The sequence below is a fragment of the Rhinopithecus bieti genome, unplaced genomic scaffold, assembly GCF_001698545.2.
Source record: "Rhinopithecus bieti isolate Rb0 unplaced genomic scaffold, ASM169854v2 scaffold_23826, whole genome shotgun sequence".
Taxonomy (NCBI): Eukaryota; Metazoa; Chordata; class Mammalia; order Primates; family Cercopithecidae; genus Rhinopithecus; species Rhinopithecus bieti.
This window is the reverse complement of record NW_016811267.1, coordinates 802,137-829,344: the sequence shown is the minus strand read 5'-3', so window position 1 is coordinate 829,344 and position 27,208 is coordinate 802,137. Positions and strand designations below refer to the sequence as shown.

Genomic DNA, 27,208 nt, shown 5'->3' with positions numbered 1-27,208 from the left:
TTGGGGCCCAAGGCAGGACCCATCCCTTAAGGATGGAAGGGGAGCCTGATCACCTCTTGGGGTGTGACTATTAATCCGACCCAGAGGGGCCAAGGGTGGCGAGAATGGCACGCCAAGTCAGATGAAACTCACACCCCAACCAACACAGGATGCGAGAGTGGCTCACTGAGTTGGTTAGGAAAAGGAAACTACAGGTAGTGAGAGTGGCTCGCCACCCCAATTAAGATCAGAGGAACTGGGAGTGGGGAAGTGTGTGAAAGTGTGTGAATGGAGGGGCCTAATTAGGCTCATCAGCTACGAAGTGGGGAGTCACAGATCTCTTAGCATGGACTGTGTGCTCAGGGCAAAATGTGAGGCAGACTAAGACAGGTGGCAATCTGCATATGGCTGATAGGAGGGCCCTACCATTGCAGCAGTTGTAGCAGGAATAAGGAACTCTCCAAAGCCAGGCAGCATCTGAAAACGCTTGTAATAGGAGAGGGTATAGTCAGCCAAAACAAGAGGAAGAGTGAGTGTGCTAGAGTGAGTGTGCTGCGCTGTAAAGGGAGGAATGGGAGGAAAGTCATCAAAACACACTCCTTTGGAGTGCATGTTACAGAACTTTAAGAAAGGTTTTGCAGGGGATTATGGAATTAAGTTAACCCCCCAGAAATTGAGAACTCTCTGTGAATTAGAATGGCCTTCTTTTGGTGTTAGATGGCCAACTGAAGGAACTATAGACGAGGAAATAATTGGTTGTGTATTTAGGGTGGTGATAGGGGTCGGAGGACAGCCAGGGCATCCAGACCAATTATGCTTACCAAAATGCCGGTGAAACCAGATTGCAAAGCAAAAACCTGTAATCCTGTGAACTTCACCATTCCAAAGCCATACCTACCCGTGTGAACTGCAGGTTACCCCATACATGTCTACATACACACATACCCAGCAACCTACCTATATGTTATCAAAAAAGGAACCCAGACCCGTCCGGCCCAACAACAGTTCCGAGTCTTTAAGTCATTTTATAAACATATAAGCCAGGAGTTGCCTGAACCTCCCCCTTTAGCCATAAATCTGTTTGCTCAACTGGCCAAAAGCATTGCCAGCAGCTTAAATGTCTCTTCCTGCTATGTTTGTAGGGGGAACTAACACAGGAGGCCAATGGCCTTAGGAGGCAAGAAAGTTATTGCCTCAAAATAATTTTACTCTGACTGACTCTTCCTCTGAACCGATACCCACAAGCTCAAGTGTCTAGCTCTTAAAAACTTCTATTATCAGCAAATACTGTATTGTTTGCTAAGGAAAAGTTTTTACACACCCGGTAAAGGAATTGACATGTTTAGGACAGCAATATTATAACGAAACCCTAGAAAAAACTTTATGGCAAGGCAAAAAGAACTCCAGATCACTTCATCCAAATCTGTTCTCCCATTTCTCTTCTCTAAATCACACCTGGTATCAGCTTAAAGCTCCAAATTCTTGGCAAGCGCCCCCCTGGTCTTTATTGGATCTGTAAGCCACAGGCATATTGACAGTTGTCAGCTAAATGGACAGGGGCCTGTATGTTTAGAACAATTAGACCATCTTTCTTCCTACTCCCACTGCAACAGGGAGAAACTTTAGGGTATCCCATCTATGATGAAGTTAGAAAAAGAAACAAAAAAGATGTAAACATAAAAAGAGATATAACAATAAAAGATTAAAAAGACACAGATTGACCCCCTGAAAGAATAATTCGGTACTATGGGCCAGCTACCTGGACATAAATTTATATGATTTTGCACCCCAATTTATATGATTAACCATATCATAAGGTTACAAGCAGCACTAGAAATCATCACTAATGAAACAGCAAATGCATTAGACTTGTTGGCCCAGCAGGCCACAAAAATGAGACACGCCATTTATCAGCATAGACTAGCTCTTCTTTGACATCTGATATAATTCAGTTGTGAATCTGTCTGACCCTGGGCTTTTTTGGGTTGGTAGCCTATTTATTACTGATTCAAATTCAGAGCTCGTTGTTGGTGTGGTCAAGGATTCAATTTCTTCCTGGTTCAGTGTTGGGAGGGTGTATGTGTCCAGGAACTTACCCATTTCTTCCAGATTTTCTAGTTTGTGCAGTGGGCACACCGTACACTGGTAAAGTGGCACATAATAGGTACTTTTTATTTAGAGCGGGCAGCATGAGTAGGCATGCTTTATGTAGCAAAACTGGCATTTGGTATTGACCCTCTTTTTTTTGAGACAGGGTTTTGTTCCGTTGCCCAGGTGGGAGTGCAAATGCTGTTCACAGCTCACTGCAGCCTTGTTCTTCCGTGCTCAATTGCTCCTCCTGCCTCAGCCTCCTGAGTAACTGGGACTACAGGTGCACACCACACCTGGCTTTATTTTTTGGAGAGATGAGGTTTTTCCATGTTGCCCAGGCTGGTCTTGAACTCTTGGGCTCAAGTGATCTGCCTGTCTCAGCCTCCCAAAGTGCTGGGTTGGCCTGCCCCAGCTCAACTGGCTGCGAACTCTCAAGTTCATGCTTGTACCTGCCATATCCTGGCCTTGGAAGGGCAGGGTGACCGTAAACTTGGGGCTCAGAGTCCCCTTTAAATAATCCCCAACTTGCCCTCTAAACTGTGAGGGAGATGCTGAGACCTGAGGATCCAGTGCCCATGCTGGGGCACCCTGAGCTGGGTCCTCTGTACCCAGCTGGCCAAACTCCAGGTTTTGGTTACCCACCCAGACATGGGAGATGCACCCAGCCTGTGGAGACTGACTGACCCAGCCCAGTACAGCCTCCTGTGACCTTCCCTAGATCAGGGGCCAGAGGCAAAGATCTCCCAGCGGAAGAGGAGAGGAGGTTGTGTGGTATAATCTGCTCCTGACAGAAGGTGCCAGGCTGGGGGTGGCAGGGCTGGAGGGTCCTGGCCTGGAATGGGGAAAGGCACTACCCAAGGCTAGGGTGGCTGTAGGCTGCAGACCTGGGAGACTGGTGGTTTACTGGTGACTGCACCCCTGGCAGCCTCCCAGTGATGTAGGCTAGGCCTTTATGGACTTTAATCAGCCCTCTCTCTTTTTCCTTTTTGTGTGGTTACCAGGTCACTAGAGCCACTTGTCTGCTTGTTTTGGTTGGGCTTTTCTGGACTTTAGACCTCAGCCCTTGTTTGCCCATTCCTGAGCCCTCCCTGCCCTGCCTTCAGCAGTTCCTGACCTGCCCCTCTCCACTCTCCCCAGAGCTCTCCAGGCTTTTCTCTGGGACTCAGGAACTCACCCTCCATCCCGTCTGCTCTGCAGGATGTCGCTGCTGAGCCTGTCCTGGCTGGGCGTTGGCAGCATCCTCGTGGCTGCTCCTGATGCTAGTTGGGGGCTCCTGGCTCCTGGCCCATGTCCTGGCCTGGACCTACACCTTCTATGACAACTGCCACCGGCTCTGGTGTTTCCCACAGCCCCCAGAACAGAGCTGGCTTTGGGTCACCAGGGACTGGTGAGTGTGGCAGCAGGATGGGTGTGGGGTCTCAAGGTGGATGGACATCCAGAGGGGTGGGAATGGGGCTTAAGGAACTGAGTATTGAGGGTGGCAGGGGTGTGGGACGGCAGCGAAGAGAGGGAGGTGGCTCACTCATTCCTCTACTCACTCAGTCATTCCTCTACCCAGTCACTCATTGCCCTCCTCACTCACTCATTCCTCTGCTCACTTCACTCATTCTCTCTCTCTCTCACTCACTCAATTCCCTCCTCTCACTCATTCATCTCTACCCATTTATTCATTCCTCTCCTCACTCACTCATTCCTCTCCTCACTCACTCATTCCTCTGCTCACTCACTCATTCCTCTACCCACTCACTCATTCCTCTCCTCACTCACGCATTTCTCCACTGACTCATCTCTGTACCCAATCATTCGTTCCTCCCCTCACTCACTCATTCCTCTGCTCACTCACTCATTTCTCTGCTATACTAACCCATGCCTTTCTCACCTCCTTGTCCTCCCATCCATAGCCTCCTTTGAATTCTTTTCCTGTCTGTCTCCTCTACATTAATGCAACTCTGAGGGCTTCCTGGGCAGGGGTTGGCTGCATGGAGAAGTGAGCCTCTGGTGCTCCCACATTCTTTATTGCTGGATTTGAGGTCTCCTGAGCCCATTGTCCAGGGACCACTCTTTGCCTGGTCCGTTTCCTGTTATGAAGGCACAGAAGAGATGTGTGGGCAGCTTTCCACCTCCTTTTCTGGAGGTACCCTCCTCTTGTTTTGTTCCTCCCCACTAAGATGTTCCAGTGGGTCCTGTTGCCCAACCTGGATAAAAGTTAGCCACTCATTTCCCCTTTCAGAAGCCTTCCTTGACTCCTCCTCACTCTTCCAGATTTTGCCCTCTGACTTAGACCTGCTCTCCCCTTTGGGGGCATGGCTTCAGTCTGTTCATTTGGAAATGGAAGCACTGATGGGTATGTCCACAGGTGCAATGGGAGAACATTCCCATGAGAGAGCCTGGCATGCAGAAGGTGCTTCTGGGTGGGAGCTGCTGTTCTGATGGACAGTTAGAGTTACTTCTGCTTCCTTGGGGGCTGCTGAGAAGGGAAGGTCCTGATGTGTAGACTTTTCTCTATGGGAGGAACTGGAGATCAATAAATACTGAGGGAACTCAGAGACCGGTGCTGGCGTGGGTCCTCTGTATGCTGTGCGCCGGACCCCTGGGCCCACTTTTTCTTTCTCTACACTTTGTCTCTGTGTCTCATTTCTTTTCTCAAGTCTCTCGTTTCACCTAACGAGAAACGCCCACAGGTGTGGAGGGGCAGGCCACCCCTTCATCTGTGGTGGAGATGTCACTGCCTCCTTTTCCCCTAGACTTCCACATGTTTTACCTCTAGTTCTGTCTGCTTGTGACTGGGGCATGTCTGTGTGACAGCAGCTGCTGTATGGCCACATCTGCTGTGTGGCCACATCTTGTCATGTGTATATTTATACCTGGGGCCTGGTTACACCTGGCATATGCCATACCTGTTTGCACCTGCTATATGTTTACCCCTGGGATCATATGGAGATGGTTATGTTTAGGGCTCAGCTGTGGCCAAGAGTATTTGGGGTATGTGGGGTCTGTCTGGTTCTGTCTGAGATTCCGTTTGAGATGATCTCTTTCTTCTGCTGGTGATGTCTGGACCATGTTTGGGATGTGCCTCATGTCTGGGACCCAGGGTCCCTTTGTAAACATTCTGAGACATTGTTTGAGTGCTATCTGAGACAGGCATCAGGGTATATTTGAATCATGACTACAGAAAGTTTGGGACCAGACATGGGCCATTTTTTGGGATATTAAAGGGACCATATTTAAATCCTAATCCTACCTGGGGCCTGCCTACAGGGCATGCTAAGGTCATTTCAAAGTGTCTAAGATCCTTGTTAGAGCATAGTATATCATGCTAGGGCTTGTTATGTATTTTGTGGCCATGTCAGCACATGTTGACACATATCGGGGCCATGTCACATGTTCCAGGTGTATGTCTGGAGAAGGCAGAGAGTGCTGAGGCAGAGAGAGTGTCCTAGGTCCCTGAAAGGCATTTTGTGGAGCGTTGAGCTATGCTCAGGTGTTGCGGAACATGTTAGACTATGTACCAGCCATGTAGAAGTGTGCTGGGGTGTGCTGTGCCATATTATACTGCATTATTGCTCTACTGTACTGCTGTTTGGTCTGGTCTCCCTTCCCCCTCCCTATCTACCTTTTTTTTTCTGGCCTTGGCCCTCTTCCTGCTATGCTGTGCTTTGAGGGGGGAAGTGTGGTCCCTGGCTTGGAGCCTCACTCCACACCCAGAGTCCCTCCCTCACCTTTCTCCTTGGTTTCTGATGGTCCTTATTCATGTCAGCCACCATTGCTCCAAAAGTCGAGGCATTTTACAAGTTCCTGAAGCCCTGGCTGGGTGAGTACCTGTAGGTGAACAAGGGTGGGAAAATTCTTAGGGGGTGGGCAAGAAGAGGGAGATACCCTTGCCCATGGCCCTTGGCTGCTTCTACTAGGGGGTGGGCTCCTGGTGAATGCCGGTGACAAGTGGAGCCGCCACCATCGGATGCTGACGCCTGTCTTCCTTTTCAACATCCTGAAGCCCTATATGAAGATTTTCACTGACAGTGTGAACATCATGCACTGAGTTCTTTGAACCCAGAGTTCCAGCTGCAGCCTTGGGGTGGAGGCACCACAGACAGATCTGGTCTGGAATTTTGGCTCTGCTGGGTGGCATTGGTCATTGCTTTTCCTCTCTGAGCCTTGGTTTCCTCATCTGTAGAATGGGGCTAATAATCCCTACTTAAAAGATGGTCAAGGTGATGTAATGGAGTCATGTCCCTGGTGCATAGTAGGTGCCCAGGAAGTGTCTGTTTCTATGTTTCCTCTTGTAAACTCAAGAGGGTCATGACGAAGATTGTATAGTAGCTGTCGCTGAGTAAGAAGCCACTTGAAAACTCATTGGTTTAAAACAATAAGGTTTTATGATTGCTAACAAGTCTATGAGACAGGTGGTTGGTATATTAGTCTGTTCTCATGCTGCTAATAAAGACATACCTGAGACTGGGCACTTTAGGAAGGAAAGAGGTTTAATTGTCTCACAATTCCACATGGATGGGGAGGCCTCACTAACATGGTGAAAGGTGAATGAGAAGCAAAGTCATGTCTTACATGGTGGCAGGCAAGAGAGTGTATGCAGGGGAACTCTCCCTTTATAAAAAGTCAGATCTTGAGAGGCTTATTCACTATCATGAGAACCGCATGGGAAAGACTCACCCCCATGATTCAATTATCTCCCACTTGGTCCCTTCCATGACACTTGGGAATTATGGGAGCTACAATTTAATATGAGATTTGGGTGGGGACACAGCCAAACCACATCTTCTATCCCTGCCCCCTCCTAAATCTCTTGTTCTCACACTTCAAAACCAATCATGCCTTCCAAACAGTCCCTCAAAGTCTTAATTCATGTCAGCATTAACTCAGAAGTCCACAGTGTAAAGTCTCATCTGAGATGAGGCAATTCCCTTCCGCCTGTGAGCCTGTAAAATCAAAAACAAGTTAGTTACTTCCTAGATACAATGGTGGTACAGGCATTGGGTAAATACACCATTCCAAATGGGAGAACTTGTCCAAAACAAAAGGGCTACTGGCCCCATGCAAATCCAAAATGCAGTAGGGCAGTCATTAAACTTTAAAGTTCCAAAATGGACTCCTTTGACTCCATGTCTCACATTCAGGCCATGCTGATATAAGAGGTGGGCTCCCATGGCCTTGGGCAGCTCCACTCCTGTGGCTTTGCAGGGTACAGGCCCCCTTCTAGCTGCTTTCACTTGCTGGCATTGAGTGTTAGTGGCTTTTCCAGGTGCACAGTGCAGGCTGTCAGTGGATCTACCATTCTGGGATCTTGAGTGGCCCTCTTCTCACAACTCCACTAGGTAGTGCCCCCATAGGGACTATGTGTGGGGGCTTGCACCCCACATTTCCCTTCCATATTGCCCTAGCAGAAGTTCTCCATGAGGGCCTTACCCTTGCAGCAAACTTCTGCCTGGACATCAGGCATTTCCGTACATCCTCTGAAATCTAGGCCAAGGTTCCTAAACCTCAGTTCTTGACTTCAGTGCACCTACAGGCTCAATGCCACATGGAAGCTGCCGAGGCTTAGGGCTTGCACTGTCTGAAGCCATGGCCCAAGCTGTACGTTGGCCACTTGCCATGGCTGGAGCAGCTGGGATGCAGGACACCATGCCCTTAGGTTGCACCCAGCAAAGGGGCCCTGGGCCCAGCCCAAGAAACCATTTTTTCCTCCTAGGCCTCTGGGTCTGTGATGGGAGGGGCTGCCACAAAAGTCTCTGACATGCCCTGGAGTCATTTTCCCCATTGTCTTGGTGATTAACATTTGGCTCCTTGTTACTTCTGTGAATTTCTGCAGCAGGCTTGAATTTCTCCCCAGAAAATGGGATTTTCTTTTCTATTACATCATCAGGCTGAAAAGTTTTCAAACTTTTATGCTCTACTTCCTCTTGAATGCTTTGCTGCTTAGAAATTTCTTCTGCCAGATACCCTAAATCATCTCTCTCAAGTTCAAAGTTTCACAGATCTCTAGGGCAGAAGCAAAGTGCTGTCAACCTCTTTGCTAAAGCATAGCAAGAATCACCTTTATTTCAGTTCTCAACAACTTCCTCACCTCCATCTGAGACCACCTCAGCCTGGACTTCATTGTCCATATCACTATCAGCATTTTGGTCAAAGCCATTCAACAAGTCTCTAGGAAGTTCCAAACTTTTCCAAATCTTCCTGTCTTCTTCTGAGCCCTCCAAACTGTTCCAACCTCTGCCTGTTACCCATTTTCAAAGTCACTTCCACATTTTTGGGTATCTTTACAGCAGCACCTCACTCTACCAATTTACTGTATTAGTCCATTCTCATGCTGTTAATAAAGACATACCCAAGACTGGGTCATTTATCAAAGAAAGAGATTCAATTGACTCACAGTTCTACAGGGCTGGAAAGGCCTCAGGAAACTTAAAATCATGGTGGAAGGGGAAGCAAGCACATCCTTCTTCACATGGCAGCAGCAAGAGGAAGTGCTGAGCAAAAGGGGGAAAATCCCCTTATAAAACCATGAGATCTTGTGAGAACTCACTCACTATCATGAGAACACCATGAAAGTAACCACCACCAGGATTAAATTTCCTCCCACCAGGTGTCTCCCACGACAAACAGAGATTATGGGAACTACAATTCAAGATGAGATTTGGGTGGGGACACAGCCAAACCATATCAGTGAGTTCTTCTGGATGTGCAAGGGATATTCATGGTACATGAGCAGTTGTGGGTCAGGTAGGCAGCCTTGCTGGTCTTGGCTCAGCTCTCTCAAATGTTTGGGTTTTAGATGGCTTCAAACTGATACAGATGTCCTCAGCTGGGACTCCTTGGCTTTCCTCCAGCGATTCCATCCCTCCAGAAGGCACCCTATGGTTCACATGGCAGATAGCGTTCCAGGGAGTGAGACGAGGCAGGTTAGATTCATTAGTTGTTACCTCATCAATTTCACATTGTATTTTGTCAAAGAAAACCAAAAGTCCAATAGAGAATCAAAAAGTGGTGGGGAGTAAAAAATGCTCTGGCTCTTAATGGAAGTCACTGAATAAAATCACATTTCAAAGGATATGGATATGGGGGGCAAGTGAAGAATTTGGGCAAGGGCTTTGTGACATCTCTAGGATTTAAAAAAAACTTGCAGATTGATAAGTTAGCTTGTTATGGTTTCATGAATTCTGCCAGAAGACATGAGATTTGTGGGTAAGAGACAAAGCATGATTTATTACTCATAGCACAGCAAGGAGCATGTGTTTCTTGTTGGTTTGCTTTCTTCCCCAAGCCACCCAAATTCCATGGGGCAACACAGGTGGGCTTCTACTGATGCTTGCTGACATAGTATATTGCGTTACAGGGATGGAGCATTAGGCTTAGGAAATCTGCTTTTATAGCAAGCCTGGTAAGTGTCAAAAGGGAGTCATTACCTCATCCCTCAAGGCTGTTCCCTGCAAATGCAACTTTCAGAAATGGCTCCAGTTAAGAATATCAGTGTCTTACCTTCTTGGCGTACCCAGAAAGGATACTTAGGGCACATGGAGGACTACCTCTCCCAACATAGGGATAGTGTAATAAATTGTCATAATCAATTTATAACAATGCAGGTGAGGAAATCCAACATTGGTTGAGTACGCACCCTATTGACCAGAAACAATGCCATGTTCCCACTCCACGATGCAAGTATATATTGACTCATTTACTTTTAACAACTCTGTGAATGAGAGATTATTTCTGCCCCAGTGTAGATGATGAAACTGTAGGTCTGAGAGATTAGGGAGCTTGCCCAAGTTCACCTAGCTAATAATCGAGGTTGGAATAGTGGAGCAGGATTTCTAAGCCTGTTTATGTGGCACCAAGGTACATCATCTCAACTGTTCCTGAAGATTTTACAGGGGAAGAGAGGTTAATGTGTTGACCAAGGGCATGCAAGGGTGGAACGTGAATCCAAGTTCTCCTGAACCCCAGTCTTGGGTCTTTGTCTCTTAATAGTAACAGTTGTTGTTCCCAACACAAGCTTGTCCTCCGTGGGGAGGGGTTCCAGGGGAGAAGACAAAGAGGTTGGCTTTGGAGAAGTCCGTCTTGATGGTTGGACTTGGGGAAGGACTCAAAGGAGCTAGGGACCAGCCCCAGCTGTATCCCCTTCTCTGGCTAGGCCAAGTGGCAGCTTCTGGCCTCGGAGGGCAGTGCGCATCTGGACATGTTTGAGCACATCAGCCTCAAGACCTTGGATAGTCCACAGAAATGTGTCTTCAGCTTTGACAGCCATTGTCAGGAGTGAGTCTTTGCCCAGGGTGTGAGAACTTGAGCCATGACTCCAAAGAAGTAGGTTGGGGAGAGAGGACTGACCGGGGCAACCGGAAGTGCCTGCCTCATCAGGGCAACCAGAAGTGCCCGGAGGAGTTATGTCACAGTCTAAACGACTGGTATAAATGTTATCATGAGGTTTCTAGGAATCCCTTGAAGGGGTTTGAGCTGATGGGCATGGTCAGAGCTGAACTCTGTGGAGGACTAACTGTAATGTAGATGTTGCATGGAGTTGACATTGGATGCAAAGATACTAGGGTGGGACATGGACTTTGGACCAGCTGGAAGAGCAGGAAGTCTGAGCTTTGTGGATAGTTTCAGGAAGGAGAAGGGACAGAATTCTATACTGGGGGTAGGGGAGACAGAATAAGAGGATGATGTTCAAGCTATGGTCTGGGTGCGCAGGGGCATGGAGAAGCTCATAGAGATGGAAATCAGGGAGATAAGAGAGTTTGGACAATCCATCTCATGGCTGATCCTCACTCTAACTGTGGGGACATCTGTTTCTGGATACTGTGTTTCCTGATAGGAGGTAGCTCCTGGATGCTGGTGAGAGGTGCTCCTGTGGCTTCAGGTGTGTTAAGTTGTTTGCCTCCCTTTCTGCCCTTATCCTGCAGGAAGCCTAGTGACTATATTGCCGCCATCTTGGAGCTCAGTTCCCTTGTGGCAAAAAGAAACTGGAATATCCTCCTGCACATGGACTTTCTGTATTATCTCACCCCGATGGGCAGCATTTTGGCAGGGCCTGCGCCTGGTGCATGACTTCACAGAAGCCATCATCCAGGAGCAGTGCTGCATCGTTACTAGCCAGGGTGTTGATTTCCACCAAGTAAAGGCCAAATCCAAGACTTTGGATTTCATTGATGTGCTCCTGCTGAGTAAGGTGGCGTTCTCTGGGATCTGAATTCAAAAAGTAGAAGGAAGCTTCATGTCAAATGTCAGATCAAAGAACTTGGATGTGATCCAGAGTACACTGGGGAGCAATGGAAATTGCTTGAGGAGGGGAGGGACAGGTCAGAGATAGGTTTTAGAGATGACTGTGTGGGACACAAATAGCAGGGGACCTCTAGGTGTGAAACTGACAAGTCTGATACTTTACTCTATTTACAAGTTAATAAGCTAGTGTGTCACATTTTTATCTATACATCTACATCTATATCTATGTTGGTGTCTTGTCTGTGTCACTGCCTATGTCTGAGTCTGTGTGTATGACTATGTGTCTGTATGACTATGTCTTTGTCTTTGCCTATGTCTGTCTTTGCCCAGATATAGACATGTGTGTTTCTCATGTCTATATCTTCGCCTGTGTCTTTCTTTATGTCCATGTCTTTGTGTCTTTTCTATGTCGTATGTCTTTGTCCTGGGTCTGTATATGTGCTATATCTTGTGTCTTTTCTGTGTGTATGCTTTGTTTATGTCTCTATGCTTTATAGCTTTGTTTCGTGGGCCGTAATCATATGTGTATATCTGTGTCTATCCCTCTGTCTTTTTGCCTTTTTCTTGTCTTTGTCCCCTACTCCTATGTGTGTTTGGTGGCCTGTGTCCTGTTTCTGTATCTGTGTCTTTGTCCTATGTCTAATGTCTGTCCTATGTCTATGTTGATGTCTTTGTTTATATCCCATGTATTTATCAAATGTCTGTCTATGTCTTTCTCTATGCCTATGTCTTTTTTATGTCTATGTCTATGCTCTAGTCTATCTTTGTCTATTTCTATGTCTACATATTTCTCTATGCCTAGGTCTTTGTATTTATATCCATGCCTATGTTTTTGTCTATGTGTCTGAGTCTATGCGTATGTTTTTCTATGTGTATGTCTGTTGTGACAGACGCATTAAACACCTGGATCAGAGCAGCCCATTTATTGTTCACAGCAATGCTAGCAGCCAGAGTAGGATTGTGGCACTGGCTCTCCATTCCCAAATCAAATTCCTCCCAGGGGAATTCAATGTTTTTACCTTTATGTGCAGCAGAGTTTGCACCCTAGGAGAGGTGCCCTACATTACAAGTCTTGGCATATCTTCTATTTCTGCCCTCTAGTGAGAGAGAAAGAAAGAGAAAGAGAGAGACAGACAGGTGGGGGATGCAGGGAGGAGAGAGTATTTTGTTCTGGAGCATAAACAAATCCTCTTTAGTGAGATGCCATAGTCTGTAGACTTACAACCCAAATATCTCCACGGGACATAAGATAAAAATCTATGGATTTAGCACTCTAGAATGTGAGGAAATATATTTTTGGAGTAATATTTAATCTCTAACTTGCAAAGCAAATTGCCAATTATCTTGTAGCCCAGGTTGCCAGGAACTTTTTCTCAGAAAGTTCTCATCATGCAGAAATATGAAAACTTTCATAGGTCATTGAGTCCTCCTACTGGGGACAAAAGAGGAGACCAGGAGGCCAGGGAGGAAGCCTGTGGGTTGGGGGCTCTGGTGATGGTGACCAAGAGATATCTAGGTGTGCAGGGTGGGCTTGGGTTTCTGGAAAGAGGGGTCTTCAGAGATTGTCTGACTTTAGACTGATGATCCTTCAGAGCTAGTGTGATCTGTGTGTGTGTGTGTGTCTTGCCTTCTCACCAGGATGAAGATGGGAAGGAGCTGTCTGATGAGGAAATAAGAGCAGAAGTTGACACCTTCACGTTTGAGGGTGAGGGTCCCATGTGGGACTACAGTAGGGACAAGGGCCTCTCCATTCCAGGGATGTGGGAGATGAACCCTGCATCACTCCATTCAGCCCATCCTCCCACAACCCCACCATCCTCCTGAGGACCTGGATGCGTGGGCGCTTTCCACCCTCTGGTGCTGAAGCAGCCCAGAGACTCAAGCCTGTCTTGCTGCCCCTCAGGCCATGACATCAAGATCAGTGGCCTCTCCTGGGTCCTATACAACCTTGCAAGGCACCCAGAATACCAGGAGCACTGCCAGCAGGAGGTGCAAGAGCTTCTGAAGGACCACGAGCCTAAAGAGATTGAATGATGAGTGCAGGTTCTTCTGGCTGGTTCCTGAGGCCCTCTCATTGGCTCTGCTCCCCAAATGGGAAGTGGGGAAGTTGTTTTGTCAGTTCTGCCACTTTTGCTTACGGGGAACAGAAGCAGAGAACCACAGGCAGGGCCAGCCTGGCTAGCAGGGGAAAGACTGCAGGCTGTTAGGACAGAAAGACCTGGGCTACTCTTTCTTAAAGAACTAAAAGTAGAACTACCACTTGATCCAGAAATCCCACTACTGGTATCCAAACCCTCAAAAGAAGTCATTATATGAAAAAGACACATGTACACACATGTTTTTAGCAGCACAATTTGTATTTGCAAAAATATGAAAGCAACCTAAGTGGCCATCAACCAATGAGTGGATATAGAAAATGTGGTATATGTACACCATGGAGTACTACTCAGCTATCAAACAGAATGAAATACGGCTTTGCAGCAACTTGGCTGGAGCTGGAGGCCATTATTCTAAGTGAAGCAACTCAGGAATGGAAAACCACGTCATATGTTCTCACTTATAAGTGGGAGCTAAGCTATGGGTATGTAAAGGCATACAGAAGGGTTTAATGGGCACTGGAGACTCAGAAGAGGGAAGGTGGGAGGGGGATGAAGGACAAAAAACTCCATATTGGGTTCAATGTATGCTACTCACAGGCTTAAGAATGATATAATGGACTTAGGGGCCTCAAAGACAAGGGTGGGAGGGGGTTAGGGAGAAAAGATTACATATAGGGTACAGCCTACACTGCTTGGGTAATGAGTGCACTAAAACCTCAGAAATCATGGCTAAAGAACTTATCCATGTACCACCTGTACCCCCCAAACTATTGAAATAAATAGAAATAGAGATGCAGCCAGGCGTGGTGGCTCATGCCTGTAATCCCAGCACTTTGGGAGGCCGAGGTGGGTGGATCACTTGAGCCAAGGAGTTCAAGACCAGTGTGGGCATCATGGTAAAACCCCATTTCTGCAAAAAATACAGAAAGTAGCTGGGTGTGGTGACATGGGCCTATCTGTAGTCTCAGCTACTCAGGAGATTGAGTGGGGAGGCTTCCTTGAGCCTAGGAGGTTGCAGTGAGCTGTGATTGCACCACTGCCCTTTAACCTGGGTGACACAGCAAAACTCTATCTCAAAAATAAAATAAAATAAATGATTGCCAGAAAGGGAAGAAGTGGGGATCAGGAGTTGCTCTACCAGGTTCCAGGCACCAAAGGGGACTTTGGAAATTTTGGGGGAGCTATTTTTCTGTGGTTGGACCCACTGAGAATCAGTGTTGGCCTGGACTGCCCCTCCTGGAGTCACTGAACATCCTGGCTGATTTCAGCCCCCTTCAAAGAAGACACTGAAGAGTGTGGGTCCCAGAGGTGCAGAGCCTAGTTAAGTGCTGATTTTGCTCGGTCTAAGGAAGGACTATGCCCTTTAACAATATTGATAGCTGACACGATCCAGTGCTTATGAGCTGCCAATCATCGTGTCCTCATTATTATTATTATTTTCACTTTACAGATGAGGAAACTGAGTTTCAGAGGTTAGTTCACTTATCTGAGGACACGTCACATGAGGGGTGGGTATGGGATTCAGACATTCCGAGAATTCTCTAGGAAGTATGAGAGATAATCAATCACCGATTCAAGAAGCTCAGAGACTTCCAAAAGGATAAATTCTTTTCTTTATTTTTCCTTTTTTTTTCGAGATGGAGTCTCACTCTGTCTCCCAGGATGAAGGGCAATGGCGCGATCTTGGCTCACTGCAACCTCCGCCTTCCGGGTTCAAGCGATTCTCCTGCCTCAACCTCCCGAGTGGCTGGGATTACAGACACATGCCACCAGGCTTGGCTAATTTTTATATTTTTACTAGAGACAGGGTTTCGCCATGTTGGCCAGGCAGATCTCGAACTCCTGACCTCAGCCTCCCAAAGTGTTGGGATTACAGGCGTGAGCCACCATGCCTGGCCTCCAAAAGGATAACTTCTAAAAAGTGCATATAGACAAACATGAACACAAATATACACATACACACACACACAGCCCTAGAAACATAGTAGTCAAAACTGCTGAAAACCAAAGAAAAAAGAAAAGTTATGATTGTAGCTAGGCAAAAGACACAAAATGATAAAATCTATGAAATTTTCCCAGCAATGCATTTGATCACTGAAAGGTTCTCTGCAAATATTAGCACACTTTTCCTTGCTGCATCGTATTCTGTCTTTAAATTTTGAGGTTATACATGAATTTGTCAGGAATGACTTTGACTGCATTCTCTGAGAGAGGAGTTGTAAGAACAACGCCTACATTGTCATAACCACACCTTTATCTCTGACAAATATCTTTACAAATCCATGTAACAAGAAACCTGGAAGGGAAAATGCACCAGAGGCTGGGTGTGGCGGCTCATGCCTGTAATCCCAGCACTTTCGGAGGCTGAGGTTGGTGGATCACTTGAGCTCAGGAGTTCGAGACCAGCCTGGGCAACATGGCGAAACCCCGTTTCTACCAAAAGTACAAAAATTAGAAAGGCATGGCGACGTGTGCCTGTAGTCCCAAATACTCGGGAGGCTTAGGTGGGAGGATTGCTTGAGCCTGGGAGATTGAGTCTGTAATGAGCCATGATCATGCCACTGCACTCCAGCATGGGCGACAGAGTGAGACCTGTTGAGAGAGAGAGAGAAAGAGAGAGAGAGAGAGAGAGAGAGAGAGAGAGAGAGAGAGAGAATGCAATAGGTATCTCCAGGCACATTCTTGGGCAAGCTACTGTCCCCAGCAAACTTTGTGGAGAAAACTTTGGGGAGGCAAAGTGCCTTCTCAATATCTGTGTCATCTCCTTATGACATGTATTGATGATGACGGCAGGGATACTGCAGGCCTTGCTGAGCAAGAAGGGAAACATTTGGCAGTTTACATGGGGGTAGACTTTTTCTCTTCTTTTTTTGAGACAGTCTCACTCTGTTTCCCAGGCTGGAGTGCAGTGGTGTGATCTCAGCTCACTGCAGCCTCAACCTTCCGGGATCAAGCAACCCACCCACCTCAGCCTCCTGAGTAGCTGGGACTACAGGCATGCACCACCATGCCTGGGCTGTGTGTGTGTGTGTGTGTGTGTGTGTGTGTGTGTGTGTATTTCTTTTTCTTTCTTTCTTTTTTTTTTAAGACTGAGTCTTGCTCTGTCACCTGAGTTGGAGTGTAGTGGCACAATCTTGGCTCACTGCAACCCTGCTTCCCGGGTTCAAGCGATTTTCCTGACTCAGCCTCCCAATTAGCTAGGATTACAGGCACCCACCACCACACCCAGCTAAATTTTTGTATTTTTAGTAGAGATGGGGTTTCACCATGTTGCCCAAGCTAGTTTCTAACTACTGAGCTCAAGCAATCCACTCACCTCAGCTTCCTGAGTGGTTGGGACTACATGCATGTACCACCATACCTGGGCTTTTTTTTGTATTTTTTTTTTTTTTTTTTTTGTAGAGACGGGGTTTCATCATGTTGGCCAGGCTAGTCTCTAACTACTGAGCTCAAGTAACTTGCCAGACTTAGCTTCCCAAAATGCTGGGATTACAGGTGTGTACCACTGCACCAGATCAGGGGGTGGACATTTTCTATTATAGAAAGGGTGTGTCTTCTTCAATAAAAACCATCCTTACCCTTATTAGTTACTGCAGACTACAGACGACACCAGAAAACAAATATACAAAGTCAGACACACAGATTCATACAAACTCTCACCCAAGGTTGCTGTTGATCTGTCTGTACGCCACAGCCCTGAATTCAGCGTGAGTTCATATGGAGTGAACCCTAAATCAGTGCATCAGCACCATTAGGCTGCCAAATCCTGGTTACTCCCATGAAAGCAATGCCATGCCAGTGGGTCACAGGTGCAAAGCTCAGAGCTATCTGGGGCTTCTGGTCAACCTCGGGTGTGAGTTCAAATGTCAAAATTTCAAACATGGAAGATACGAGAAGTAGGGCTGGCCCTGGCAGATGCCGGGCACCAGAGGGGACAATGAAATTTTTGCAGTAGGGGCTTTCTTACTTTTGCTGAGCAGCCAAAGTGAGTAGAAGTGTGGGAGTCAATGGTTACCTCCTTAAGGCCTCCAAAGCACTGCTTTTGGATCCTGACAGCAGGTCCAGGTGTCTGGAGGATGCTGCCAGGGTGAGAGGAGGGTGCAGGGGAAGGAAGAGGACCCATCTCCTTCAGCACCAGAGACATTGACTGCCCTGGGATTTCTTGGCCTCCTAGGATGCAGGCAACTCTGGCTCAGGTGCATGCCATACACTCCTGCAGCACAAAGTCCAATGACCAGGCACCTTGCAGGGTCCTACAGAGTGGAGACCGGGGAGGATTACCGATTGTACACACAGATAGAATAAATGTTGCAAGTGAAATATATAAACATATAAATAGTTATACATACATAAACAAGTACATGTTAAGCTGAAAAGTTATTCATGCTAGAGTTTATTTATGCAAATATGACAAGTAGAAGCGTAGGCATGTATGAACTCTTCACCTCATTTCTGTGAAAATGTTGCAGACATACTGGGTGTTCTGCACCTCACTCTCTTAGCATCATCTCTTGCCTCCCTTGATATGTGTGCACGTAAAGGAAGACACATTTTAAACAATCCCCCTCCTCATCGATTTTATGACTGGTTACATAAGACCCATTGCCATAGAGTATCTACCTTCTAATATTCTGTAAAAGAATAGGATGTGTGTGTGTGCACGTGTGTGTGTGCACGTGTGTGTGTGTGTGTGTGTGTATGTGTATGTGTGTGCACTGAGCTCTCCATGCTAGGGAGGCATTTAAGCAGAGACTGTCAGGGATACAGTAGCTGGGCTGTGCAGTGCTCACCTCTTCATTGGATGGGAGGCTGGGCTCCATGGGTTGTCCAGTTCCCAGCTCTAGAACAGCTGATGTCCTCCTCAAAAATCCACCTGTGAGTCCATCTTAACACCTGGCAGGAGTTCAAGGTTTCCTGTTGTTCTCCATGGAAAACTCTTCTAGATTCAGACCAAGGCTCCCTGTGTCCAGGAGGTTGCTCTCCTAGCCATTATCCACAGCCTAAGAGAGCAGGTGGTGTGGGCAAGCTGGAGCTTTAGGGCCCTTCTCCCAGACAGTGCAAGGCCATGTCTCTGCCCCCTGTGGGATCCAGGTCAGAACCCATATCCAGCTTACACAGCAACCGCAGCAACAGCAGGAACAGTGAGTTGCACTTGCTGAGCCCTTAGTCTGCCTTGTGCATTTTGCATGTATTGTCTGTTTTAGTTATTATCATGACCTTGTGAGGCGGGTGCTGCTGAAATGCCCATTTACAGACATGAAGGAGCACAGCCCGGTGGTGAGGGTGGCACAATGTGAGGCTGGTTGGGTGGTCTGGGTGTACAGTCCGGCTCTACCAGCTGTGCGACTGTGGGTGGTCACTTAGATATATTTCCTGGACTTAATTTCTCATTTGTAGAATGAAAAACAAGGTGGTTAATATACTGAAAAGACTTATAACGGGTTCCGTGACTCATGTTGGCAAATGTCGATGGCCCTAGTAGGAAGAACTGCATCTCGTGGGCTGAGTGCCATCTCAGCCACAATAAATACAACACCAGGTAGATTTCTAAAGTTTTTGATGCCAGTCCCTGGCACCCAGTACTAGTACCAGTCGCTGGCAACTCTGGACTCACACAGGGCATGGGACAACTCGCTTCCCTGAATGGAAGGACACAAGCCCAACTGGCTTCACCACCTCTGCTGACTGCAGAGCCCCAGGGCCTTGAGTGAACTTAGGCAGTAGCCAGATAGTGGTCATAGGAGGTTTTGTGTGGGATCCAGTGCTCTGCTGCTTTTAGGTTTAACCCAGCACAGTTCCAGTGCTGGTGGCCACAGAGATGCTCGTGTCAGTGCAGGTCACAGAGGTGCTTGTGTCAGTGCATCCCCAACTCCTGGAGGCTTAGAACAGAGAGAGAGCAGCTATGTTTGTTTCTGAGAAAGTAAGGGGAAAAAATGTGTCTCTGTCTGGGAATCCAGAGAATTCTTTCAAATGTTATCCGAGACCATCAAGGTGGTACCTTTATGAGTCTGCAAGAACCACAGTGTTATTGAGCTTGGGGTGCCCCCTAATGCAGATACAGCATATTTTACAACACCTAAGTCTCCGAATACCTGGAAGCCTTCCTAAGAAATATGGGTACAAACAAACCCAGACTGAGAAGATTACAACAAACACCTAACTCTTCAATGACCAGACACAGATGAATATCCAGAAGCATCAAGGCCATCCAGGAACACATGACCTCACCAAAGGAACGAAATAAGTCACCAGGCACCAATCCTGGAGATACAGAGATATGTGACCTTTCAGCAGAGAATTCAAAATAGCTGTTTTCAGAAAACTCAAAGAAATTCAAGATAACACAGAAAAAGAATTCACATTTCTATTAGGCAAATTTAACAAAGAGACAGAAATAATTGAAAAGAATCAAGCAGAAAGCCTGGCATTGAAAAATGCAATGGACACGCTGAAGAATACATGACTCTTTTAATAGAAGAATTGATCAAGGACAAGAAAGAATTAGTGAGCTTGAAGAAAGGATGTTTGAAAATGCACAGTCAGCGGGGACCAAAGAAAAACAACTAAAAAATGAAGCATGCCTACAGGATCTGGAAAATAGCCTTAGCCTCAGAAGGCCAAATCTAAGAGTTATTGATCTTAAAGAGAAGGTAGAGGGAAAGAGAGAGAGAAGGTAGAGAGAGAGGGGTAGAATGTTTACTCACAGGGGTAATAACACAGAACTTCCCAGACCTAAAGAAAGCTATCAATATCCAAGTACAACAAGGTTACAGAACACCCAGCACATTTAACGCCAAGTGGACTACCACAAGGCATTTAATAAGCGAACTCTAAAAGGTTGAGGATAAAGAAAGGATCCTGAAAGCTGCAAGGGAAAAGAAACAACATAAAATAGAGATAGAGCTCCAACACATCTGGCCAGTGGACTTTTCAGTGGAAACTTTACAGGCCAGAAGAGAGTGACACGACATATTTAAAGTGCTGAAGGAAAAATCGTTTACCCTAGAATAGTAAATTTAGTGAAAATGTTCTTCAAAGATGAAGGAGAAATAAAGCCTTTCCAAGATAGTCCTTACTTATCAATCATAGCATGGAATGTAAATAAACTAAACTCTTCAATCAAAAGACATAGAGTGGCTCCGTGGATTACAAAAAAAAGATCCAATGATTTGTTACCTTCAAGAAGCACATTTCACCTGTAAAACATACACAGTCCAAAATGACGGGATAGAAAAGACACTTCATGTCAATAGAAGTTTAAAAAGCACAGAAGTGGCTGTATTTATATCATACAATATAGATGCCAAGACACAAAAGAGACAAGAAGATTGTTGTCTTTTGGACCTAACTGATATTTACAGAACATTTCCTCCAATGGCTGCAGAATATACATTCTTTTCCTCAGCACATAGATCATTCTCAAGGAAACACCAGATGTTTGATCACAAAACATGTCTGAAAACATTCAAAAATCTGAAATAAAATCAAATATCTTCTCTGATCACAGTGGCCTAAGCAATAATAAGAGAAAATTTGGAAACTCTACAAACACATGGGAATTAAACAAAATGCTCCAGAATGACCAGTTGGTCCACAAACAAATTGAGAAGGAAATTGAAAAATTTTATTAAGCAGATGATAATGGAACCCCAGTATACCAAAACCTGTGGGATACAGTGAGAGCTATAAACGTTCCTCTTATTGCTGCTCTCACTGCATCCCATTGGTTTTGGCAAGCCAGGCACAGAAAGGCAAACATCACATGTTCTCAAATATTTATGGGATCTAAAAATCAAAACAGTTGAACTCATGAGGTTGCCAGAGGCTGGGAAGGGTAGTGATGGGTGACTGGGGGAAGCGGGAGGGATGGTTAATGAGTACAAAAAGTAGTTAGAATGAATAACATTTGGTATTTGATAGCACAATAGGGTGACTATATTCAATAATAATTTAATTGTACATTTTAAAATAACTAAAAGAGTATAACAGGATTGATTTTAACACAAAGGATACAAACTTGAGGGGGTGGGTACCCCATTTTGCATGGTATGATTATTATTTATTGCATTCCTGTATCAAATATCTCAAGTGCCCCATAAATATATACACGTACTATACACACACACAAAATACATTTTTGAAGTGGCAAGAGATACAAACAGACATTACTCAGAAGATGACATAGAAAAAGCAAACAAACATATTAAAATATCCTGAACATCATTGATTTAGCAGATAAATGAAAATCAAAACTACAATAAGAAATCATCTCACCCCAGTAAAAATGGCTTCTACCCAAAAGACAGGAAATAACACATACCGGTGAGGATGAGGAGAAAAGGAAACCCTTGTACACTGTTGTTGGGGATGTAAGTTAGTACCATCACTATGGAGAACAGTTTGGAGGTTCCTCAAAAAACGAAAAATACAGCTACCATACCATCCGGTAATCCCACTGCTAGGTATCTACCCCAAAGAAAAGACACCAGTATATCAAAGAGATACCTGCCATCCTATGTTTATTCCTGCACTATTCACAACAGCCAAGATTTGGAAGCAATCAAAGTGTCCATCAACAATTGAATGGATAAAGAAGATGTGGTACGTATACATGATGAAGTACTATTCAGTGATAAAAAGAATGAGATTCTGTCATTTGTAACCACATGGATGGAACTTGAGGACAATATATTAAATAAATAAGCCAGATACAGAAAGACAAACTTTGCATGTTTTCGCTTATTTGTGGAAGCTAAGAATTAAAACAATTGAACTCACAAAGATAGAAAGTAGAAGAATCGTTACCAGAGGCTGTTAAGGGTAGTTGGGGCTTCTGGTGGGGAGTGGGAATGGTTAATGGGTACTAAAAAATAGTAGGAATGAATGAATAAGACCTAGTAGTTGCTAGCATAACAGAGTGACTATAGTAAGAAATAGTAAGAAATGATTTAGTTAATTATTAATTAAAATACATCAATTAAAATACAGAGATTGTCAGAGTGGGTAAAAAAAATAAGACTCAGATATAAGCGTTTTTTTTTTGAACAAGGAAACCACTGTAAATATAAAGGCATATATAAAGTGAAAAGTAAATGGATGGAGAAAGATATACCATAGCAACATTAGTCAAAAGAAAGCAGAAGAAAAAGGTAACAAATTGGTTAACACCCACAACACCTTGGCTCTTGGAAAAAAATTTTGATTTATTTGTATAGAAAGTTCTGCTTCTGTAGCAGTTTCATAGGACTCATTTAATGCCATTTCCATCATCAACTGTGTCACTTCATCATCTGTGACCATATTCCCAGAGGGTCTCTCACTGGTTGCCATGGTGCTTCACTGATGATAAGCACACATGCAAGTGTTGTCCAGAGCATGTAGGATAAGGCAAAGGATAGTTTGCTTTTGTTAGGAATTTTATAGCATAAACATAGGATAAAAATTCTCCCAACCATGTCAGCTTTTGACTTTTTAAGGCCATCATCTCTGCTTTTCTAGAATGAAATCTCTTTCAGTGTTGACCTTCACATTCCAGCACCAGCAGGAAGCACAGGTGAGGACACTATGAGTAGCATTAGAAGAGCAGTCACACTGTAAAAATAATATTCATTCCTCAGCTGGTGGAACCAATGGCCAGAACCAGAAAACCAGAAAACTGATGCATCCATTGGAGGCAAGGGAGTACATATCCTAGAATGACCCATTGAGATTGCGGAGCAACTGTGTCAAAAATGCTTGGAAGATACACGTGGCTATCTTATTAGGATATATTACAGCCCTATTATTCGGACATATTAAAGCCCTATTACCAGCCTCCTTTTTTCTATTTTGCCCTATATTCTTAGTTATTACATTTCCTGTACAGATAAAAATATCTAAAGGACTCCCTTTTTACTTGACACCTGCTTTCTCTCTCTCCCTCTCTCTCTCTGTCTTTCGCTCTTTCTTCTGTCTCTGTATCTCTCTTTCTTTCTTCTGTCTCTGTCTCTGTATCTCTCTCTCTCTCTCTCTCTCTCCTTGCCCTCTCTACACTTTTGCATTCTGACATCCTTCACTCAACTCAACATACTATTATCCATACACAAACTTAGGGTATATCTCTCCCAAAGACAGTGAGGAACTTTAAATAAGAAACCAGTTTATCTGAGCAAATAGTTTATTTTCCTTTGTACATTTCTTCTAATTAAAAGGATAATATTTATAAAACACTGGACAGAGTGCCAATACGTGGAAAAAGCTGGCTGGCATTACGACTATCATGTTATTCTTGCTTTTTCTTACACTAGGGGAAAATAAAATCTTTTTTGCCTGTCCATTCAAGAAGAACTATGTTCACAAGTGCCCAGACACATCCACGTGATGATGCCTACCTGTCCATGGACAGAAAATACATTACTAGGCACAGATAATGGGATAAAGATAATCACAATGGCTCATAAACAAGAGATTATGATCACATGAGCCTACGCAAAAAGGGAAGGGAAAACAATAGCTAGTATGTATCAAACACATATTTTCACACACCTGAACCCTTAGAACAGCTCTATGGAAATACACATTATTATCCTCAGCCCTTCGGTTATATTTTATCACCACCAAACTGGTGCTCAGGAGCTTAGAGTACAGAATTTTCTGTAAAAGTTTTTATTTATGGCATTCTTCAGCTCCTTGTTCCTTAGGCTGAAAATGATTGGGCTAAGGAAGGGGGTGAAGACAGTATAGGTGGTGGCCATCAAGGCATCACTGTACATAGAATGGAGACCCTTGGGCTTGAGGTAGATAAGGGAGGCAAAACTATAGTGCGTGACCACCACAGTGAGGTGGGATACACACGTGGAGAAAGTCTTGTGCCGGCCCTCAGGAGAGGGAATCCTCAAGATGGCAGCCACAATGAAGACATAGGAGAGGATGATGAGGAATAAACAGCCTATCAGGGCTGTGACACACACCAGCATCACACCCATGATGACAGATGATGTCTTGTTCCCACAGGTCAACTTCAAGAGGGAAAGCAATGACAGGCAAGAATGGTGGATCATTAGACCACAGAAAGTGAGGTGAAACACTTATTGTCACATCATCCCCCATGACTGAGCCACCAAGGCCCAAGGCTCCAGGCAAAGACACGGCACGGTCAGGGGGCTCATGAGCACGTTGTACGCAGTGCGGTGGCAGATGGCACCCGTAACGATCATAGCCATGACCATGAAGAAGGAAGGGCTGAGTGAATCACCATGAAGGGAGAACCCCCCCCCCCCCCCCCCCCCCCGCCCCCCCCCCCTTCTGACTGGCCCACAAGACACAAAGGTGATGGAACGATGGGTGGAGAGCAGATCAGCTAGCATGCGAGGGGTGATGGCAACAGTGAACAGAATTTCAGAGATGGAGAGGGCACACAAGAAGAGGTACATGGGTGTGTGGAGTCTGCATTCAAACCAGATTGTGGCCATGATGAGAAGGTTGCCCAGCAATGTGAACAGGAACATCAGGAGGTACAGCAGGAACAAGACAGGCAGGAGCTGCTGGGGGAAGGCTGAGAAGCCAAAGAGGATAAATTCAGACATGGTGCTGTAGTTCTGACCAGGCATGGATACTGTATCTGGTGAGATCAGAAACAAAATTAAGTGACAGTGGTTAAAACATAGACTCTAGCACAGACCAAGTGACAACTCAACAGCTCTATGCTATTCAACAACTGGCGGAATTCTCTGCGTCTCACATTCCTCATCTGTAAAATGGAATAAATAATAATAGTTTTTAACATTCGGCAATATGACAAAGATCAAATGAGATCAATATATTAGATGATCAAGTCAGATTTTGGATACTAATTGGGTTTCCATTAACACTGACTAACATCGAGAAAAGGTTCGATACTTGGAGCCATTAGAGACAGGCATAGATGATCAAGGTCAGATTCTCTTGATAATGTGTGCCAGTTCTAGAAGACATGTATTTTGATCTTGAGGTTTAAATTCTTTTTCCCGGGGAATATTTGTCTTTTAATTGTTTATTTAACCTATTTACATTTATTTTAATACTGTTTTATTGGTACTTGTTTATGCCATCCTATTTCAAATGGTACATTTACTATTCTAAAAAAATGAACAGAAAATTTGAAAAGAAAAGGCTAGATACATACATGTCAGACAAATATGCACCAAATGAAAGCTGAGGTTGCAATCTTAATAATAATAAAAGGTGGAATTTAAGGAAACAGTGATCACAATGTCTCTAATACCATATACCACTCCAGGGAACCAGAGTTCCTTGAGACACGGCAGATCTGTGGTCTGGACATGGAAGAAAGCCTTGGACATCTTGTACCAGTGTGAAATGAAACCTTCACTAAGTAATGGGATAATATTAAAAGCCTGCAGGTACTAGATTGAAAAGATGCCCACTAGTCAAAAAGAATAATCATTGTACAGAAGATGGAGGAATAAGCTAAATGACACTGTGAGGAAGCTTTCAGAAAAATTCGTAAGGTGGATAATTCCATAGAACAATTTGTCTGCCCTCATGGATAAAGCCTCATTCAAAGGAGAGATTTGAGGACATAACAAACTGGATGCAACATAGGGGACTAGTTGAATATTGATTTACATAACCAGCTGTAAGTATTTTTAAGGCAATAGAGAACATTTTGATTATAGTATAAATGAATGATTAGGTATGAGTAATATCAAAGCATTATTATTGATCTAATTACTAATTATTTAGAGACAGGTCTTGCTCTGTCCACCAGGTTAGAGTAGGATCATGATTCACTGCATCCTGGAACTCCTGGGCTCAAGCAATCCTCTGCCTCAGCCTCCTAAATAGCTGGGACTACAGGTGTGTGTCACCTCACCTGTCTAATTAAATTTTTTTTTCCCATAGAAACAGGATCTCACATTCTTGCCCAAACTAGTCTCAAACTCCTGGCCTCAAGTGATCTTCTTATCTCATTCTCCCAAAGTGCTGGGATTATAGGCACGAGCCACCATGCCCAACTAATTGTTTTTTAAGAGTGCAATCTGGTTATTTCGGCTAAGAAGAAAATTGTTTAGTTTCTTGATGCATGCTAAAATGTTTAAACCACACACACTAAAGGACAGAGAATAATATTTATAGCATTTAAAAGAACATTGTAGCCACCAGCATTAATATAATAAGTCTACATTACTATATATCCTGGAATATTAAGTAATAAATAATACAACTTCAGTGAGATAGACATAAATAACTAAATCAATGACCAATAGATAGATACTATAGTTAGAAAGTTTAACAGAGTTCAGAAATGTAATTTATTAATTATTAATTATAATACAATTAATAATATTCAGACATTAGCTATTATATATTAGACCCTTCACCAAACAGAGAATAAATATTTTTTCAAGCACATACTTTTATAAAACTGACATTTCATTAACATATAAAAAAGTATTTAATTCCAAAGTATAAATGTTATGTAGATTATAATGCATTAACAGTAAAATTAATAGAGAAGAAATAGCTTTTCAAATCTCACATGTTTGGAAGCTAACTATATAATTGAATAATCTTCAAGTTCAACAGTAAATTATGAAAATTAAGAAATCTTTAGAATTAAATAAAATTCAAATATTGAGTGTCAACATTTTAACCTAAAATAGTACTTTGAGGGAAATATACAGCACCAAATAGATTTATCAAGAAAGTTCCTCAAGAAAAGTTCATGCTTAATAAAACCAAAATCAAGCATTAGAAAAGATTGAGAACATATAGGGAAATAAGGAGAAGGTGCCAATAACAAAACCCAAAATTAAAATGGTAAATAA

At 44.4% G+C, this 27,208-nt stretch overlaps 2 protein-coding genes across 2 annotated transcripts; one reads left to right on the top strand and one right to left on the bottom strand.

Annotated features, from left to right (window-relative positions):
• The first annotated feature begins 3,326 nt into the window (after positions 1-3,326).
• Positions 3,327-13,596, top strand: LOC108543262 (phylloquinone omega-hydroxylase CYP4F2-like). The gene is given in 10 exon segments (XM_017893677.1): positions 3,327-3,457; positions 4,101-4,204; positions 4,301-4,414; positions 5,828-5,881; positions 5,979-6,109; positions 10,214-10,335; positions 10,983-11,093; positions 11,095-11,248; positions 12,940-13,006; positions 13,205-13,596. Coding segments are annotated over 10 exon segments (1,119 nt in total). The 3' UTR covers positions 13,336-13,596.
• Positions 13,597-24,007: 10,411 nt separating this feature from the next.
• On the bottom strand, positions 24,008-25,598 carry OR10H4 (olfactory receptor family 10 subfamily H member 4). The gene is given in 3 exon segments (XM_017893676.1): positions 24,008-24,583; positions 24,585-24,631; positions 24,664-25,598. Coding segments are annotated over 3 exon segments (948 nt in total). The 5' UTR covers positions 24,989-25,598.
• Between the last annotated feature and the right edge of the window lie 1,610 nt (positions 25,599-27,208).